Below are 17,722 nucleotides of genomic sequence, written 5' to 3' on the forward strand. Positions count from 1 at the left end.
ATTCGAAGTACCAAACTACTTCGGTCCGGTTCGGAATTCGGTTTTTCGGATTTTATGCCCACCCCTACCAAGAGCATGTTATGAAAGACTGTCAAAATTCCTCCTGGAGCACGGTTTCTCACGAGGCAAAATTGATAACACACTATTCCTGTTAGAGAGTGGTAGAAACCTGCTAATAGTGTAGATATTTGTTGATGACATTATTATTAGAGCCACAAGTGAATCTCTTTGCAATGAATTTATTGTACTTATGGGAAGTGAACAACCACGATGGAAGAATTAAATTTCTTCCTTAAACTTCAAGTTAAGCACACAGAGAAAGGAACTATGATACACCAACATAAGTACATCAATGAGCTGCTTAAAAGGTTTGATATGGACAATGCTAAAACAATTGATGTTTCTATTGCCACAGCGGCCAGATTGGATGTGGATGAATCCGATACTCTTGTTGATGAAAAGAAGTACAGAGGTATGATAGGGTCCCTACTCTAGCTGACAGTAAGTAGACCTGACATTTTGTACAGTGTAGGGCGTTGTGCAAGGTTTCCATCCAGTCCAAAAGAATCACATTTGAAGGTTGTCAAAAAGATTTTGAGATATCTTAAGGGTACACAAGAACTCATTCTTTGGTATCCAATAGGAGACTCCTTCAAATTGGTTAGCTATGCAGATGATGACTATACTGGATACCTGGTGGATAGGAAAAATACATCTAGAATGGCTCGCTTTCTGAGATATGTCTAATTTCATGGGCATCCAAAAAACAAAACTATGTAGCCTTATCAAATGCTGAACTGAGTATGTGGTTGCTGCATCATATTGTGCTCAGCTGTAATGGATCAAACAACAACTTGATGATTATGGAATGGTGATTGAAAATTTACCCATATTTTGTGACAATACAAGTGCAATGAATATAGATAAGAACCCGGTCCGCCACAAGAGAACCAAAAATATTGATGTGAGGCACCAGATCCTGAGAGACAGTAGTGAAAAGGGGAACATAACTATGGAGTTTCGCATAATTGAAGATCAAATTGCTGACATATACAACAAAGCTTTGAGCAGGGATCACTTTGAAAGAAACCGCTTGGAGCTTGATTTAATCAAGATGGACTAAGACACTATTGACTTCCCTCAATGATTGGCTATGAATAAATAATATGTTTAGTAAGTAAATGTGTTGAAAATGTCTAACTAGGTATTATACTATAACAGGATGCACGCATGGCATGGAATCTAGGGCATGGATGTGTAACAATAGTCTAGACTAGAAAATGTGTCACATCCATTGTTGAGGAAATAAGTCAAAGAACCTAGTTGTTTTACATTCAGGTATGTACCCCCTTTCCAATTGATTGTTGGACTTAATTGTTAGGTTGTCGTGTTATTAAAACCAGGTTCCAACCATTGTGTCATTTAGTCTCTCAAAAAATCGAAAAAATAATAGTGGATCAGGTTCCAAAACTATCAAGTCATAGGGTAATCATGATTAGCTCAAGTCCGCATGTAATTAGGACCAATTTCTTAAACCACATGCACACGTTTTTACCGCTTAATTAACTCACTCTAACCACTACTTTTCAAAATTTAAAATCCTTTGACGGTTACCCCCTCTCCCAATTAGAGCTGGATTAGGAACAATTAAAAGAGAAAATTAAAGTTATCAAACTGTCAATCACTCTCTATATATCCTTCCTCTCTTTTCATTCTTCCCATTCTAATCAAAATCCCCAAAAAGTTTGTTCCAAAATTCTGAAACCCCAACTTTGTCTTCCTGAGTAAACAAAAATTCTCCATTATCATGGAAACTTTACCAAGCAAAGTCCCATATGAAACAGCTAGAACTACAAGCCCTAACACCACTGCACCCAGTCACACACCCACACATCCAATCCAGTCAAGAACTACCTTCCCTACCAAAAGTACCAAAACTTGTTACTGGATTAGTCGACTACTCTGATGAAGATGATAGTGAAGGATTTGAAAGTGAGAAACAAGTTGTGGAGGAGTCATGAATTGAGGGGAAAGTAATAACTGATAATGTGGAAGAGGCCTGTAAAGAACAGGCGGATATGATCGCTACTAAGAAAATAGGTACTGCATAAAGGGATGAATGTCAAAGTGTGGTGGCTATAGAGAGTGAGGTGAATGCAGTAAAAGAGGGTGAAAATCTTGTTGAGGGTTCAAACAAGGGGACACAGGAGGAAGATGTAGTATACACAGGAGGAAGATGTAGTATAACATCGAGAAACTATAGGCACTCGAGTACAAGCACCAGAAGCCCTTGGACAAAAACTAGGTTCTTCTGCTGCTGGTGAGGGAGAATTTGCTATGGAAGTTGTTACTAAACATGAAGAGACTCACGATCAAGAACCGGCTTCTTTAAAAAATGAACTTTAAGAATCTGAGTCTTTTGATTGGACTGATATAGAAGAAGAAGAAAACGAGGAAGAAAATGAGGAGAAGAAGAAATTAAAACAAAAGATAGTGAAGACAGTGATGATGAGGCTCTAGTGAAACTCATTGCTAGGCTAAAGGAGAAGCGGCAAGCTGAAGAAAAATCTGCACCAAAGAGGGTGAAGGCTGGTGCAATGAAAGCAGTCTTGACTCTTGGGGCTGTGAATTTAAGGGGTATGACACCTGTGACTAGAGGAAGAAGCAAGGTAACACTAGAGAAAGCTATGGAGGAGAGCAAGAAAACGAATAAAGAAAGAGAAGGATTCAGGATAATTGATGAGTCTGATGTAGAAGAGGTGGACTTAGTGAGTGAAGATAATAGTGATGAAGAAGAGAAGGAGGAGAAGGAAGCTCTTCTTCAAGAAAAGGGAAAGAAGAAAGTTGAATCTTCTGAAGCCACTCCCAAAGAAAAATCTGCCAAGAAAAGAAAAGCTACAGTCTCTGATCCATAAGTTAGAGGAACCAGATTCCAAAAGAAGGAAAAAAACTCAGAGAAAAATTGCTATATTTGGGAGAGAGGAGTGGTTTGCTGGGCTGATGATGCTGAAAGGGAACGTGATCGACCCTGATGTGGTGACTATGTTTGGGATAAAGGAATTGCAGGAGAAACTGGAGGTCCAGGGATGGACTCATATGTTCCTATGCCACTACCATTCATGTATGGTGAAGCAATGCTTCTTTTTTACATGAATTTTGAAGTGCTGGAGAATGATCAAGCGAGTACTGATGTTAGCGGAGTGAATCTGGTTATTGACGCAAAAACACTGGGTGAGATTCTGAAAGTGCCAACCGAGGGCTTTGACACTTATGTGAGTGATAAGTGGGGATTTTAACTACTTATGAGCGCCTTTTAGCTTTTATTTTAGTCTAAACGCATTGAATTGTGTTCACGAAACTGATGAAATGTGCAAAATTGTAGGAATGTTGGAAGTTGGACTCCCGCGATGAAATCCGACTAAAAAAGGAGTAATCTAAACACAAGGCAATAAAAGACACAAAAGCTTACAAAGTGCGGACCACAAAATTTCATCTGCGGCCGCAACAAATGAAGGAAATCCCAGCAGACTTTCTAGCAAACTGCGGACAGCACAGGCATTGTGCGGCCGCAAAAGAAGAGCTTGAGATTAACTTCAGAGGGTGTGCGAATTTCCAAGTTTCGAGTCCCTCAGAATTATGGACCGCACAAGAATTGTGCGGCAGCAGAAGAAGAGGCTTGCGATCGCAGAAGTAAAGGTGCGGACCACAGAAGACTAGGTTGCGGCCGCAGTGCTAAATCTGCGCACCGTAGAAAGAGTGCCTCACGTCCACAGTTTAGAATTGTGCGGCCGCAGAATCCTAGATCCTTCAAGATGAAGAATTCTGCGGATTGCACATGGAATTGTGCGGACGCAGAACCTCCCGAGGGGCACTTCCAAAATTATCAGCCTTGTATAAATAGAAGAGTTTCAGGAAATTAGGTCAAGTTTTGAATATTTTATGTACTGAAGTCGTTTCTCTTTGCTTCTTTAGGAAACTTTAGCTTATTTTGGTGATTTAACATTAGATTTCTCTATTTTAATCTTCCAATATGAGTTTTATTACCTTTTCTTCTTTTTATTCTTCCACCCACTATGAGTAGCTAGATTTTTACTAGGGTTGTGACCCAACCCTAGTGTGTAAACCTTATGGGTGATTAATTTTATGCTTGTTCATGAATGAGTGTTTGTTATTTAGATTAGTTCATGCTTTAATTGTAGAATTAATTGTTGCAAACATTGATTCATGCCTATTTGACTTAGTCTCTTCTTGAGAAAGAGGGACCTAGTCTACGCTAACTTAAGTAACAAGGAATTGGGTCAATTGAGAGATTGATTAACCTAATTAAAGGGTTCAACCTAGAGATAGTAACAACCCGACTTGAGCTCTTATCAACCGTTTTGGTAGATATCCATTTGGTCTTGAGAAAGCCAAATTGGGCAAAACCACTCTCTGACTGAGAGGTATTGAGTGGGAAACGTAGTGCTGTGAGCTATAATACACCCTAGTCAATAAAACGAGCATAAAAGTCTTTATCCCATTAGGCAAACACCTAGGTCATGGTCACAGCCCTAGGCCTTTTATATATTAAGAAAACACTCAAAAACAATCATCTATAGTTTCATATCTTTAAATATGCAATCATTAGCTTAGTTTAAGATGTAGAAACAAAAACCTATTTGTGGAAGTGCAATCTAGATACTTCACTTGCTTATTCCGAATATATACTCATAACTCCCATCTTAGCTTCCTGAGGATTCGATCTCGACTCTTTGTTGGGTTTAATTACTGCAAATGACCGTGTCATACCTCTTAGAGGTGTGCATTTGGATGTGATCAATTTTTGGCGCCATTGTCGGGGATCTAAAAACGGTGTTAGATATATATTTGGGTTTGTATGTGGAATATCTTATTTTCCTTTAGTGTTACTAATTTGTGTGAATCAATTGTAGGTACAATTATAGCAACAATCAACAATGAACTCGGAAACATGCCTTTGGGGGATGTGGACGTTGAGGATTGCAAAGTTGAAAAGGTTCCTCTTGAACCTCAAGCAAATAGAAGAGGTTGGGCGCCTCATGACAATGTCCCAGTTCCACCCCCACCTCCATCACGAGCGGATCCACACCGGGTGTTGCCGAATGAAGGGTATGCAAGTCCAATAGCCCCTCCCCATATTAGGGTGGGCAACTTTCAGATCGCCAATGTGATGCTCACTTTGCTAGAGCAATAAGGTTTCTTCACCTGGGCTCCAAGTCAAAATGCATATAAAACACTTGAAGGGGTTTGTGGACACTGGTTGGGGGAGTAGACAAACAAACATCTCTAAGGATGCTTTGAGGCTAAGGATTTTTCCCTTTTCTCTATGGGGAAAAGCTTTAGATTGGTTGGAACGATTGCCAAACCATTCCATTCGTACTTGGGATGAGTTGGCGGAGAAATTTATTTCCAAGTTCTTCTCTCCCGGGCATATGGCTACTTTTAGAGATGAGATTTTAGCATTCAAGCAAGAGCCCAATGAACCGCTACACGAGATATCGGAGCGGTATAGAACAATGGTCAAAGAGTGTCCCAATAACGACATGATGGAGAATATGACTCAACAAACTTTCTATCGTGGGATTAATACGACAAACCAATGTGTGGTGAATCAACTTGCCGATGAGAATTTCATGACTACGCCATATTCGGAAGCTTGTGAGATTTTGAATGAAATGGCGGACATAACATCGGCATGGCAATCTCGGGCTAATGTTCCACAAGGTGATCCAAACGTGATTCACCTTCATTAAGAGTTGCATGACCATGAATCAATTAGCAAAGAATCAACTTCAACAAGTGCAAAATCCTTAGCAAGTCAATGCCATTGAGGGAGTAAACATGATGGTAAACAAAATAAGGGTCAAGGGTCTGCAAGTGCAAAACCGAGTGGAGAATTATGTTCAAGAAGATAGTGGGTTTGATCAAGATGAATCTTACAATGAACAAGAGGAGGAGGTGCAATATGTGAACAACTACGAAGGGAAAAGAAACAACTCTCAAGGCCCCAATCCACAATAATGGCGACCTCAAAGCAATCAAGGTAATTGGAACTCTAACTGTCAAGGTAATTGGAGTGGTGGAAACAATCAAGGGAATTGGCATAACAACAACAATCAAAGAAATTAGAGTGGTGGAAATAATCAAGGAAATTGGAGTGGCAACAATCAAGAAAGTTAGGGAGGTAAAAATCAATGGGGATGGAACAATAATCAAGGCAATCGAGGGCCGGTTTTCATAGGCCCCCGATGTATCAACAACCAAGTATCCCTCCTCCATATCCTTCCCATGGTCCAAGTTCTTCCAACAATGAAATGGGGCGTATTGAGAATATGTTCAAGCAAATGATGGAGAAGAATGCCGATTCCGAGGCCCAAATTGCCTCACACAATACATCAATCCGCAACTTGGAAGTTCAAATAGGGAAAATCTCTCAATCTCTAAATATCGTCCTAAGGGGGCACTACCAAGTGACACGGTGGTGAACCCAAAGGGTGGGAACAATACGGGGCACGCCATGGCCGTTACTACAAAAAGTGGAAAATGTTGGAATGCACCCACCTCAAGCCAAAGGCAACTTGCGGATGAAGAGAAAGTAGTGCAAGAAGAGGAGATCCCGAACAATGTTGAGAAATCTAATGATGAGGTTCGGATTAATATTGATGATAGTGTGGAAGAGACTCAAGAGGAGGTAAACCCATCTAAGGATCACATTATTGACATGCCGGAACCGTTAGTGCAAAGGGCTAAGGCACAATTGCCTAAGCCTCGACCTCCATACCCTCAAAGACTTGAAATGCAAAATGGTGAAAACCAATTCAAGAAGTTCATCCAAATGATGAAGAGTCTCTCAATCAATGTGACATTAGTTGAAGCCTTGGAGAAAATGCCCGGTTATGCAAAGTTCATGAAGGATATTGTGATAAAGAAGCGGTCGATGAATTTTGAAACTATCAAAGTCACTCATCAAGTGAGTGAAATTGTGCATTCAATAGATCCCAAGTTGAAGGATCCCGGTGCTTTCACGATTCCTTGTACAATTGGAAGTGCCAAGTTTACAAAATCTCTTTGTGATCTTGGGGAAAGTATAAATTTGACGCCCTATTCAGTTTTCAAGACATTGGGAATTGAGCAACCAAGGCCCACCTCTATGAGATTGATAATGGCTGATCACACTATGAAGAGACCCTTGGGAGTGATTGAGGATGTTTTGGTTCATGTTGATAAATTCATTCTCCCGATGGATTTTTTCATTCTAGATTTTGAGGTTGATTATAAGGTACCGATTATTCTTGGTAGACCTTTCCTTTCTACGGGGCACTTTGTGATGTTGAAGCCGGAGAACTTACTTTCCGGGTTGGTGATGAAAAAGTAGTTTTCCAAGCGTGTAAGTCCGTGAGGCAACTCAATAGCAATGTGGGGTGCTCTTTCGTTGACTTGGTGACCGATGTGATTGTGGATGAAGCAAGTGTTGTGATAAATGTTGGTCATATGTTGGAGGCTGTCTTGCTCAACTTGACGATGACGAGATCGTGGAATGTGTGAACTCTCTGCAAGGAATGGGTTCGTACACCTATGAACCCTGAAAAATTTCCTTGGATCTTGAAAATAGGACAACTCCTACTACAAAGCCTTCAATCGAAGAGCCTCCTGTCTTGGAGTTGAAGCCATTGCCTTCACATCTTTGGTATGAATTTCTTGGACCTTCTTCTACTTTACCGGTTATTCTTTCCACTTGTTTGACTAACGTGCAGGTAGATTCTACATTGGCGGTGCTACAAAAAAGGAAGAAAGCTATTAGATGGATATTGGCGTACATTCGGGAGATAAGCCCCGAATTTTGCATGCACAAGATTAAATTGGAGGAAGGTGCCAAACCATCTATTGAACATAAAAGGAGACTCAATGAAGCCATTCAAGAGGTTGTCAAAAAGGAGATCATCAAGCGGTTGGATGCCGGGGTTGTCTACCTCATTTTCGATAGTTCATGGATTTCACCGGTTCAATGTGTCCCAAAGAAGGGGGCATGATGGTGGTCACCAATGACAAGAATGAGTTGATTCGTACAAGAACAGTAACCGGGTGGAGAGTCTGTATGGACTATCGTAAGATCAATAAAGTCACAAGGAAGGGCCATTTTTCACTTCCCTTCCTAGATCAAACGCTTGATAGATTGGCCGGCCATGATTTCTATTATTTCCTTGATGAGTATTCCGGCTACAACCAAATTCTTATCGCTCCGGAGGATCAAGAGAAAACAACCTTTACATGTCTCTATGGTACTTTCGCCTTCAAGCGGATGCCATTTGGTTTGTGCAATGCACCGGAAACTTTTCAAAGGTGTATGATAGCTATCTTCATGGACATGGTGGAGGATTACCTTGAAGTTTTCATGGATGATTTTTCAGTGGTCGGGAATTTTTTTGATGATTGTCTTGCAAACTTGGATAAAGTGTTGGCAAGATGTGAAGAAATAAATTTGATGCTAAATTGGGAGAAATGTCATTTATGGTCGAGGAAGCATTGTCCTTGGCCACAAAATCTCAAAGAATGGAATTGAAGTTGACAGGGAAAGATTGAGGTGATTTCTATACTTCCACCTCCAACTTCGGTAGGGCGTGCGGAGTTTCTTAGGTCACGCGGGGTTTTACCGGCGCTTCATCAAGTATTTTTCTAAGGTGGTAAACCCGTTGTGCAAGCTTCTCGATAAAGATGCTAAGTTTAACTTCAATGATGATTGCATGAGAGCTTTTGAATTGCTAAAGTTCAAGTTGACAACAACTCCCATCATCACCGCCCCAAATTGGAGTGTTCCTTTTGAGCTCATGTGCGATTCAAGTGATGTAGTGGTGGGGGCTATTTTGGGGAAACGCATCAACAAGATCTTTCATCTAGTCTACTAAGCTAGTAAGACCATGAATAGTGCCCAAGTCAACTATACCTCCACGGAGAAAGAGCTCATTGCCGTTTTGTTTGCTATTGAGAAGCTCCGCTCGTACTTGATGGGTGCTAAAGTGATTGTCCACATGGATCATGCGGTACTTCGTTATCTTAGCAAGAAAGATTCCAATGCTCAGTTGATGAGATGGGTGCTTTTGTTGCAAGAGTTTGACATTGACATCCAAGATAAAAAACGAAGTGAAAACCAAGTGGCGGACCACTTGTCTCATTTGGAGGAGAAGGGGAGGCCGCATAATGGCCTTAAAATCAATGACTCCTTCCCCGATGAACAACTTTAGGCTATTTCAAAGAAAGAGGTGCCATGGTTCGTGGATCTAGCAAATTTCCTTGTGTGTGGTATCATCCTGGATGAGTTCTCTTCAAACCAAAGGAAGAAGCTCAAACAGGATTGTCAAGATTATTACTGGGATGAACCATACCTTTTTCGTATTTGTACGGATGGGATGATTAGAAGATGTGTACCGGAAGAGGAGCAATGTGAAATTCTTGGGGCTTGTCATTCTTCGCATTATGGTGGTCATCACGGTGGAGCGAGAACAAAGTGCTTAGTTGGGGTTTCTATTGGCCCACTCTTTACAAGGATGCAAGTGATCTAGTGAAAAGATGTGATGAATGTCAAAGGGCGGGTGGAATCTCAAAGAAAATTGAAATGACCCTCACAACCATTTTGGAGGTTGATATTTTCGATGTATGGGGTATTGACTTTATGGGACCTTTTGTGAGTTCTTGTGGAAACATCTACATCTTGGTCGCATTTTATTATGTGTCCAAATGGTTTGGGGCTGTTGCTCTACCCAACAGTGAGGCGAGAAGTGTGGTGGCGTTCTTGAAGAAGAATATTTTCACAAGGTTTGGTACTCCGCGGGCTATCATATGCGATGGGGGGTTACATTTTCGCAACAAAGCCTTCGACACCTTACTTGCCAAGTATGGTGTCACTCATAAAGTCACGACTCCCTATCATCCACAAGCAAGCGGTAAAGTGGAAGTCTCCAACCGGGAGATAAAGAGTATTTTGTCCAAAACCGTGAATGCTAATTGGACGAATTGGTCCAAGAAACTTGATGATATTTTATGGGCTTATCGGACGGCTTACAAAACTCCTATAAGAATGTCTCCATATCGGTTGGTGTTCTGCAAAGCTTGTCATCTTCCGGTGGAACTTGAGCACAAAGCTATGTGGGCTCTAAAGAAATTGAATCCTGATTGGGATGCACCCACTAACTTGAGGGTTGCACATTTGAATGAATTGGATGAGTTTCGGTACCATGCCTATGCAATTTCGTCCTTGTACAAAGAAAAGATGAAGTACCTTCATAAAAAATACATTTGGAACAAAGAGTTCAAGGTGGGCGATCTTGTTTTGTTGTTCAACTCACGGTTAAGGATGTTTCCCGGAAAGCTAAAGTCTAAATGGAGTGGTACCTTTGAAATTATGGGCTGACGCCTTTTGGTGCATTGGACTTGAAGAATAAAAATAATGAGGTATTCCGAGTCAATGGTCACCGGGTGAAGCACTATTTGAGAAAAGTTGGTGATGGCCATGTTGTGGTAGTGATTCATTTCAAATAATGGTAATCTGCATCGCGTCGCGACGTTAAATTAGGTGCTTCTTGGGAGGCGACCCATGTTTCTTTTTCTTTTCTTTTCTTCTTTTGTAGTTAGGTGTTATTTTTGTGCTAACTAGATTTGAAGTATGTTGCAGGTATGAGTGTGCTTTACATGAATTGTGCCCAAAAATTTGGTTAAGTGTGGAAAGAATTGCGGACCGCAATTGTAATGTATGGACCGCACAATAATGGTTGTTGCAGCAAAAGGTGCTCTGCGGCTGCACAATTACATCGCGGACTGCACAAATTGAAGGTGGAAAATGACAACTCTATGAAGTTGGTCCGTCTGAAAAATGGCCAATATGCAGCCGCAAGACAAAGTCTGCGGTCCGCAACAAAATCTGCAGCCGCACAACAAATTCTGTGGACCGCAACAACAAAAGGGCATTTGAGCCCCAAGTAACAGAGTGCGGACCGCAATTGGAATTCTGCGGCTGCACTTACCTCCTTTTTCCTTGGCATGCATCGAATAGTATAAATAGAGATGCTAGGGCACTGTTCTCCTTTTACCTCTCTAAGCTCACAACTTGCACAAATTTGAAATTTCATCTTTAATTGTTTGCCTACACGCCTAGCCATTGTTGATCACTCTTCTCTTCCACTCATTCACATCTGATATGCTTCATCATCTTGTTAATTTCTTTTAACTTTTAGATTTTTAGTGAAAATTTAGACCATTTGTCTATTGAATCTATTTGAACAACCATATAGGGTAAATGTGTAGTGGGTAGAGTGGGAAAATGCTCTAAGGGGAATGGGCAAATAGATTTTCATGCTTAGATGTTGTTCCGTGTCAAAATTTTGCAAAAATTTCAAGCCCTGGGGAAAAATGATTGTCTGTCGTAATTGGTTGCAATTTGCAGCCACACAAGAAATTGTGTGGTCCGTAGAAGTTAAAGTCTAGGGTACTTTAGTAAGGCATGATTCTGCAGCCATAATGAAAAATGTGCGGACTGCAGAAATCCCACTACGGCCGCAGAACAACTTATATTTTGAGATCAGAGAGTTGTCAAATCGGTGACTCTCATGTGCGGTCGCAAGGAGATATGTGCGGACCACAGAAAGCTGGTTGCGACCATAAAACAGCCAATCCTTTATCATCAGAGAGTTGGCATATTGGTGGTATCTCAGTTGCGGCCGCAATGAGAAATGTGCAGACCGCAATCTATTTCTATGGTTGCAATGGAAAATTGTGCAGTCCGCAATGCCCATTCTGCGGCCGCAATGAAAATTTTGCGGATCGCAACTCCCTACCATGCGAACATGTTTCAACTGTGTTCTTCACTATCTTCTTTGGTGTGTTCTTGTCTATTTGAACTTGAATTGCTACTAACAACTGCCTTTGCTTGGTATAGAAAATGGTCCGATCTCGAGGTAGAGGTGATACTTCAAAGGGGAGGGGTGAACCTTCATGGGGTCGAGGCAAGAGTGCTTTACCCCTCGCCCTACAAAAGATAATCATAAAGAATACTACAGCCGGTAGAAGGAGAGGTGCAGAGCCCTCTGAGTCCAGTTCTTATGTCCCGTCTAGGGAAGCATCGGAGGGAAACTTTGTTCAAGAGCAGCCAACTGTCCAATCAAAGCCACCAGGAAGGTATCAACTTAGGGACGATCCTTCTACATCTCAGAGCACTTCCGAGGGTTCGAAAAGTGCTAACTAGGCTTCTGAGCCATCCACTACACCTGTCCCTGAGGCACCAGATGCTACAGTTGATGACAAACCCGATGATGGCTGAGTGGGAGATGCTACAGTTGCCGGCCTTGAAAGGTCGAGAAAGAAAGAGGTGTGGGAGGCCCTTTTTGTCATTTTGGTTGCTTTCTCTAGCTTCGTGAGTGGTGGCCAGTGAGTTCGCTCACTCTTGAGCAACAGATCCAGTTGAAAGATCTAGAAAAGTACAACCCTGCAGTTTTGAGGCAGTTTAGAGAACACAAAGGGTGGATGTGGTTCACCCAGAGCGTGGTAGATGCAAAGGACCTCATTGTCCAGGAATTCTATGACAATGTTGCGCATATCAAATAGGGGACAAAAGTGAGAAATCTCAAGGTGCGATTTGACCATTACACATTAAACTCTTACTTGGGGTTTGAGGATGTCGAGCCCACAGAGTACTTAGAGAAGTATGCACTTGGGGAGGCAGCTCGTCCTTGGTTGGTAGAGATTTTAGCAGCTCCTGGGCCACCGCCACCATGGATCATAACAGGGTTTCCTATTCAGAGGAACACTCTGAACTTTGAGGCGAAGGGTGGCAAACCTTTGTCTGTAGCAGACTAGATCCGTGCCAGAATGAGACCTATCTTCTGATCCCGCGGGCAGTTCTAGTTGCTTCTATCATGGCTGGGTACCCGATCAATATAGGTGCCGTGATGTCAGCCAACATCTCTATGATAGCTAGGCAAGATGACTCGTCTTACCCGTATCCCAGCACTATTACAGAGTATCTCATGGATGCGGGGGTAGAGCCGAGGGATTATGATACGAAGGTGCGGCCGAAGAAGCCTTTCTCATGGTACTCTCTGATGGATGCTAAGAACCCAAAGAAGAAGGTTCAGCCTCCTACCACTGCGGGCCTGTCTGACGAGCCAACTATGGTAGTTGCGGAGGCAGTTGATGGTCCATCTGCTTTGACCGAGCCTTCCTCCAATGCTGCAGCGATGCCTCCACCACCATCTCCAGTTCCCACTGTATTTCCTGCCATAGGTTCCACCTCGGCTTTGAAGCATGTGCCAATGCCTACTGCTCCACTTTCTTCACTGTGAGTCTCCCAGACACTAGCGAGCTTCAACAACTGGATGCAGAAAGCCACTGCAAAGCTGTCTAACATATCCAGTACTTTTGCAGCACAGACATTCATTCAGGCACCTCAGGTTCCTCCGACAGTGGAAGATACATTGAAGAAGCTCTGGGAGAACCAGACTACTATCTTGAACACTTTGGTACAGCATGGGTCAGTTATCGAGGAGCTGGGAAAAGAAGTAAAGAAAATGAGAAAGTCCTAGGCTTCCAAGAAATTAGTTGTCAAGCTCCGGAGGCAGGTGACCAAGATTGCAGCTGCCGGAGATCTCCCATTTGAGATGCTGATTGATCCAGCTCTTACAGCACCATCAGCTCCATTGGCACCAACTGGCCAATCTGAGGAACCAGACCTAGCTGCCGACACTACCGAGGCAGTGCGCTAGATGCTCACCAACCCAGTCACTGCCAGAGTTGAGGATAATGAGATCCAGTTGAAGAAGACTGAGGGCAGTGACGTTGTTGTGGACACAGAGATGTCCAAGGAGCCATAGGGAATTTTCTTCACTCTTTCCCTTCCTTTACTCTTATTTTGTTAAGCATTGGGGACAATGCTTATTTTTATTCAAGGGGTGGAGACATTTGATCTTATTTTATGATTCTGAGACATTTGGCCTGAAAATTAACTTAATACTATTTTCTTTTTTTCTTCTTCTGTCTCATTATGTATATATTCTCTCTCCTCTCTCATTATGTATATTCGTTATGCTTTCAATAGTGTTTGCTTTGTAGCTTCTTTATGTTTGTTTTTTTATTAGTTAGTGTTTAATTTAGTAGCTTCTTTTTGAATTAATAGCTTCTTTTTTATTTAGTAGCTTCTTTTTTTGTTTTAGTAGATAATAAGCCTTTGGTTTTCTTAATGCTACGGTTCTTTCCAAAGGTAGTTTTTGTGTGATCTGGGTGACTCTTCCCAATGATGGATGGCGTGAAAACCTTCTTAAAAGAATGAGTATATTTTGTGTTTAGGTAATAATTGTAGTAGTAATGAATAAAAAGACCTGATTAAGTAAAACTCGAAGAGTCAAACATGCTTCATTTGGCACCAACACACTTAACTACGTGCTTATGGTTAGAGACAAGGTTTTTAAAAGGAAATAGCTATAGTTAGTGACTTTGTGACTCTTGTGTTGACTTTGATACCGTCGAGTGGTCTAATTGGACCATACTGTTCTTCAATCTTGAATGTGGTTGTTGTGGGCCCTCAACTCTATCCTCTTTAACAATCTGGTTGCGTGAGGGGTGAGATGCTTTGTTTCTAGTCCAAGTACCCGTGCGAAACGTCTAGAACTTGCCCCGTATGTGTTTCAAAGAGAAATCTTAAGTGTTTCTTGGCTTAAGAAGTGATTGTAGGCTTTCCTTGGCCCGTTTGAATTTTCCATTGCCTACCAATGTTGTTATCCCTAGTCAAACCATTTGAGCCTCGAGACTTTCTCATTTGATAACCATGTTACGAGCCTTTACACGTTTTGTCGTGACCCTCTCTTGGTACCCGAGCTTTTCTTAACACTCTTGTGAAATAATAGGCTAAAAACATAAGTTTAGGGGAGAGATGAGGAACTTGAAAGAGGTGTCAAGGCACAAAAAGAGAAAAGAAACAATGAGAAGGAAAGGGCAAGAAAATAAATGAACAAAAAGAAAAATGCAAAAAGAAAGTGAATAAGTGGAAGAGTTGAAGGAATTCAAAGAAAGATAGTGATCCAAAACATTGAATGAATGTCATGATCAAGAAAGAGTAATGTTAAGTCTCTCTAGTTTCCCAAGGAAAAGAAAGTGCCTCTAAGAATTGGCAAAGCATGAGCCGAGAACAAAAAATGGAGTGCTTAAGGAAAGGTGAACCCACGCAACCATAGTATATCCAACCTTAGTCCAAAAGCCTTCATTACATCCCGAAAAAGCCCTACTTGATTTTAAGCCGAGTGAGCTTACATTAGTGGCGATCTACATGACGGGCAAGCCTATGGTACTTGAAGACGTACTTGCGACATTCTCTTGAGAGAGATGAGTGAACCTTTCACAAATCTTTGGATTGAGTGCTAAAATTCTTAAGTGAGCTACGCAAACGGAGAGTAGAGGAGGAGGAGTTTGGGATCCACAATGACCTACATAAGAGAGCGAGCTTCCTTGATGATTAAAGTCAACCCTTGATGCTCGAATGTCACATTAGAGCTATATGTGCATAAATGTTTAACTTGTTGCCTTGTCAATAATACATAAGTAGTGTGGGTAATTGTTGGTCCAACTGATGTGAGAATTGCTAACCTTTGACTGGCTGAAATGACCCTTAACTAGTAGATGTGGGAACTATTTTGTTTGCTTGAGGACGAGAAAAGACTTAAGTTTGGGGGAGTTGATAAGTGGGGATTTTGACTACTTATTAGCGCCTTTTAGCTTTTTTTAGTCTAAAAGCATTGAATTGTGTTCCCGAAACTGATGAAATGTGCAAAATTGCAAGAATGTTTGAAGTGGACTCCCGAGGTGAAATCCGACTCAAAAAGGAGTAATCTAAACACAAGGCAATAAAAGGCACAGAAGCTTACAAAGTGCGGACCGCTAAATTTCATCTGCGGTCGCAAACAATGAAGGAAATCCCAGCAGACTATCTAGCAAACTGCGGACCGCACAGGAATTGTGAAAGAAGAGCTTCAAATCAACTTCAGAGGGTGTGCAAATTTCCAAGTTCCGAGTCCCTCAGAATTGCAGACCGCACAAGAATTGTGCGGCCGTACAATTAAAGATGCAAACCGCAGAAGACTAGGTTGCGGCCGCAATGCTAAATCATTGCACCACAGAAAGAGAGCCTTGCGGCCGCAGTTAAGAATTCTTCGGCCGCAGAATCCCAGCTCCTGCAAGATGAAGAATTCTGTGGACCGCACATGGAATTGTGCGGCCGTAGAACTTCCCGAGGAGCATTTTTGTCCAAAATTTCCAGCCTTGTATAAATAGAAGAGTTTCACGAAATTAGGTCAAGTTTTGAATATTTTAAGTACTGTAGTCGTTTCTCTTTGCTTCTTTAGGAAACTTTAGCTTATTTTGGTGATTTAACATTAGATTGCTCTATTTTAATCTTCCAATATGAGTTTTATTATCTTTTCTTCTTTCTTTTCTTCTACACCCACTATGAGTAGCTAGATTTTTACTCGGGTTGTGACCGAACCCTAGTGTGTAAACCTTATAGGTGATTAATTGTATGCTTGTTTATGAATGGGTGTCTTTTATTTAGCTTAGTTCATGCTTCAATTGTAGAATTAATGGTTGCAAACATTGATTCAAGCCTATTTGACTTAGTCTCTTCCTGAGAAAGAGGGACCTAGTCTAGGCTAACTTAGCTAACAAGGAATTGGGTCAATTGAGAGATTGATTAACCCAATTAAAGGGTTCAACCTATAGATAGTTACAACCCCACTTGAGCTCTTATCAACCGTTTTGGTAGATACCCCATTTGGTCTTGAGAAAGCCAAATTGGGCAAAACCACTCTCTGACCGAGAGGTATTGAGTGGGCAACGTAGTGTTGCGAGCTATAATACACCCTAGTCAATAAAACGAGCATAAAAGTATTTATCCCATTAGGCAAGCACCTAGGTCATGGTCACAGCCCTAGGCCTTTTATACATTTAGAAAACACTCAAAAATAATCATCTCTAGTTTTATATATTTAAATTTGCAATCATTAGCTTAATTTTAGAAGTGGAAACAAAACCTATTTGTGGAAGTGCAATCTAGATACTTCACTTGCATATTTCGAATATATACTCCTAATTCCCATCTTGTCACGACCCAAACCGATGGGCCGCGATGGGTGCCCGAATCCTACATGTTGAACACCCTTAATCATGTGACTAATATATGAACATGAATAACATCTGCTGAATTACGAGATTAGCATGCATGGAAAAACATGTCCCAAAAGACATATATACATATACGTGCGAAATACGTAGGGCGAGCCGACAAGGATGCTATAGACAACTACCCAACTATATATGATTGTCTACAGACCTCTAATAAAAAATACAACTGTACAAGGATGGGACTGGGCCACGTCATACCCATATATGTATACAAGCATATCATACCAAAATCAAAAGCGGCTCCAGATCAAGTGGAGCACGCCAACTCTCGTTGATCAAGGATCCTAAGAAGGGGGACCGTCAGCTTGCCTACCTGCACCTGCGGGCATGAAACGCAGGCCCCGGGAAATAGGGCGTTAGTACGAGTAATGTACTGAGTATGTAAGGCATAAAAATTAGTACATAAAAGACATAGAAGAAACATGAAATAAAAAAATCCACCTGTAAGTTTGAATAACTTTGTAAATCCTAAAACATTTATAATGTCATGCAC

At 41.4% G+C, this 17,722-nt stretch overlaps 1 protein-coding gene across 1 annotated transcript; it reads left to right on the plus strand.

The window, feature by feature from the left end:
- On the plus strand, positions 6,536 to 7,563 carry LOC109234698. The gene is made up of 2 exons (XM_019400764.1): positions 6,536 to 7,313; positions 7,484 to 7,563. The coding sequence occupies exons 1-2, from the start codon at positions 6,536 to 6,538 to the stop codon at positions 7,561 to 7,563; spliced, it is 858 nt and encodes a 285-aa protein (XP_019256309.1).

The sequence above is a fragment of the Nicotiana attenuata genome, chromosome 11, assembly GCF_001879085.1.
Source record: "Nicotiana attenuata strain UT chromosome 11, NIATTr2, whole genome shotgun sequence".
In the NCBI taxonomy this organism is placed as follows: Eukaryota; Viridiplantae; Streptophyta; class Magnoliopsida; order Solanales; family Solanaceae; genus Nicotiana; species Nicotiana attenuata.

Excerpts from the sequence above, each read along its gene's own strand:
- LOC109234698 (XM_019400764.1), top strand. The coding sequence starts at position 6,536 with ATGGCCGTTACTACAAAAAGTGGAAAATGTTGGAATGCACCCACCTCA. Across the intron at positions 7,314-7,483 it reads TAAGGTACCGATTATTCTTG|CAAGTGTTGTGATAAATGTT; the intron begins GTAGACCTTTCC and ends TTGTGGATGAAG.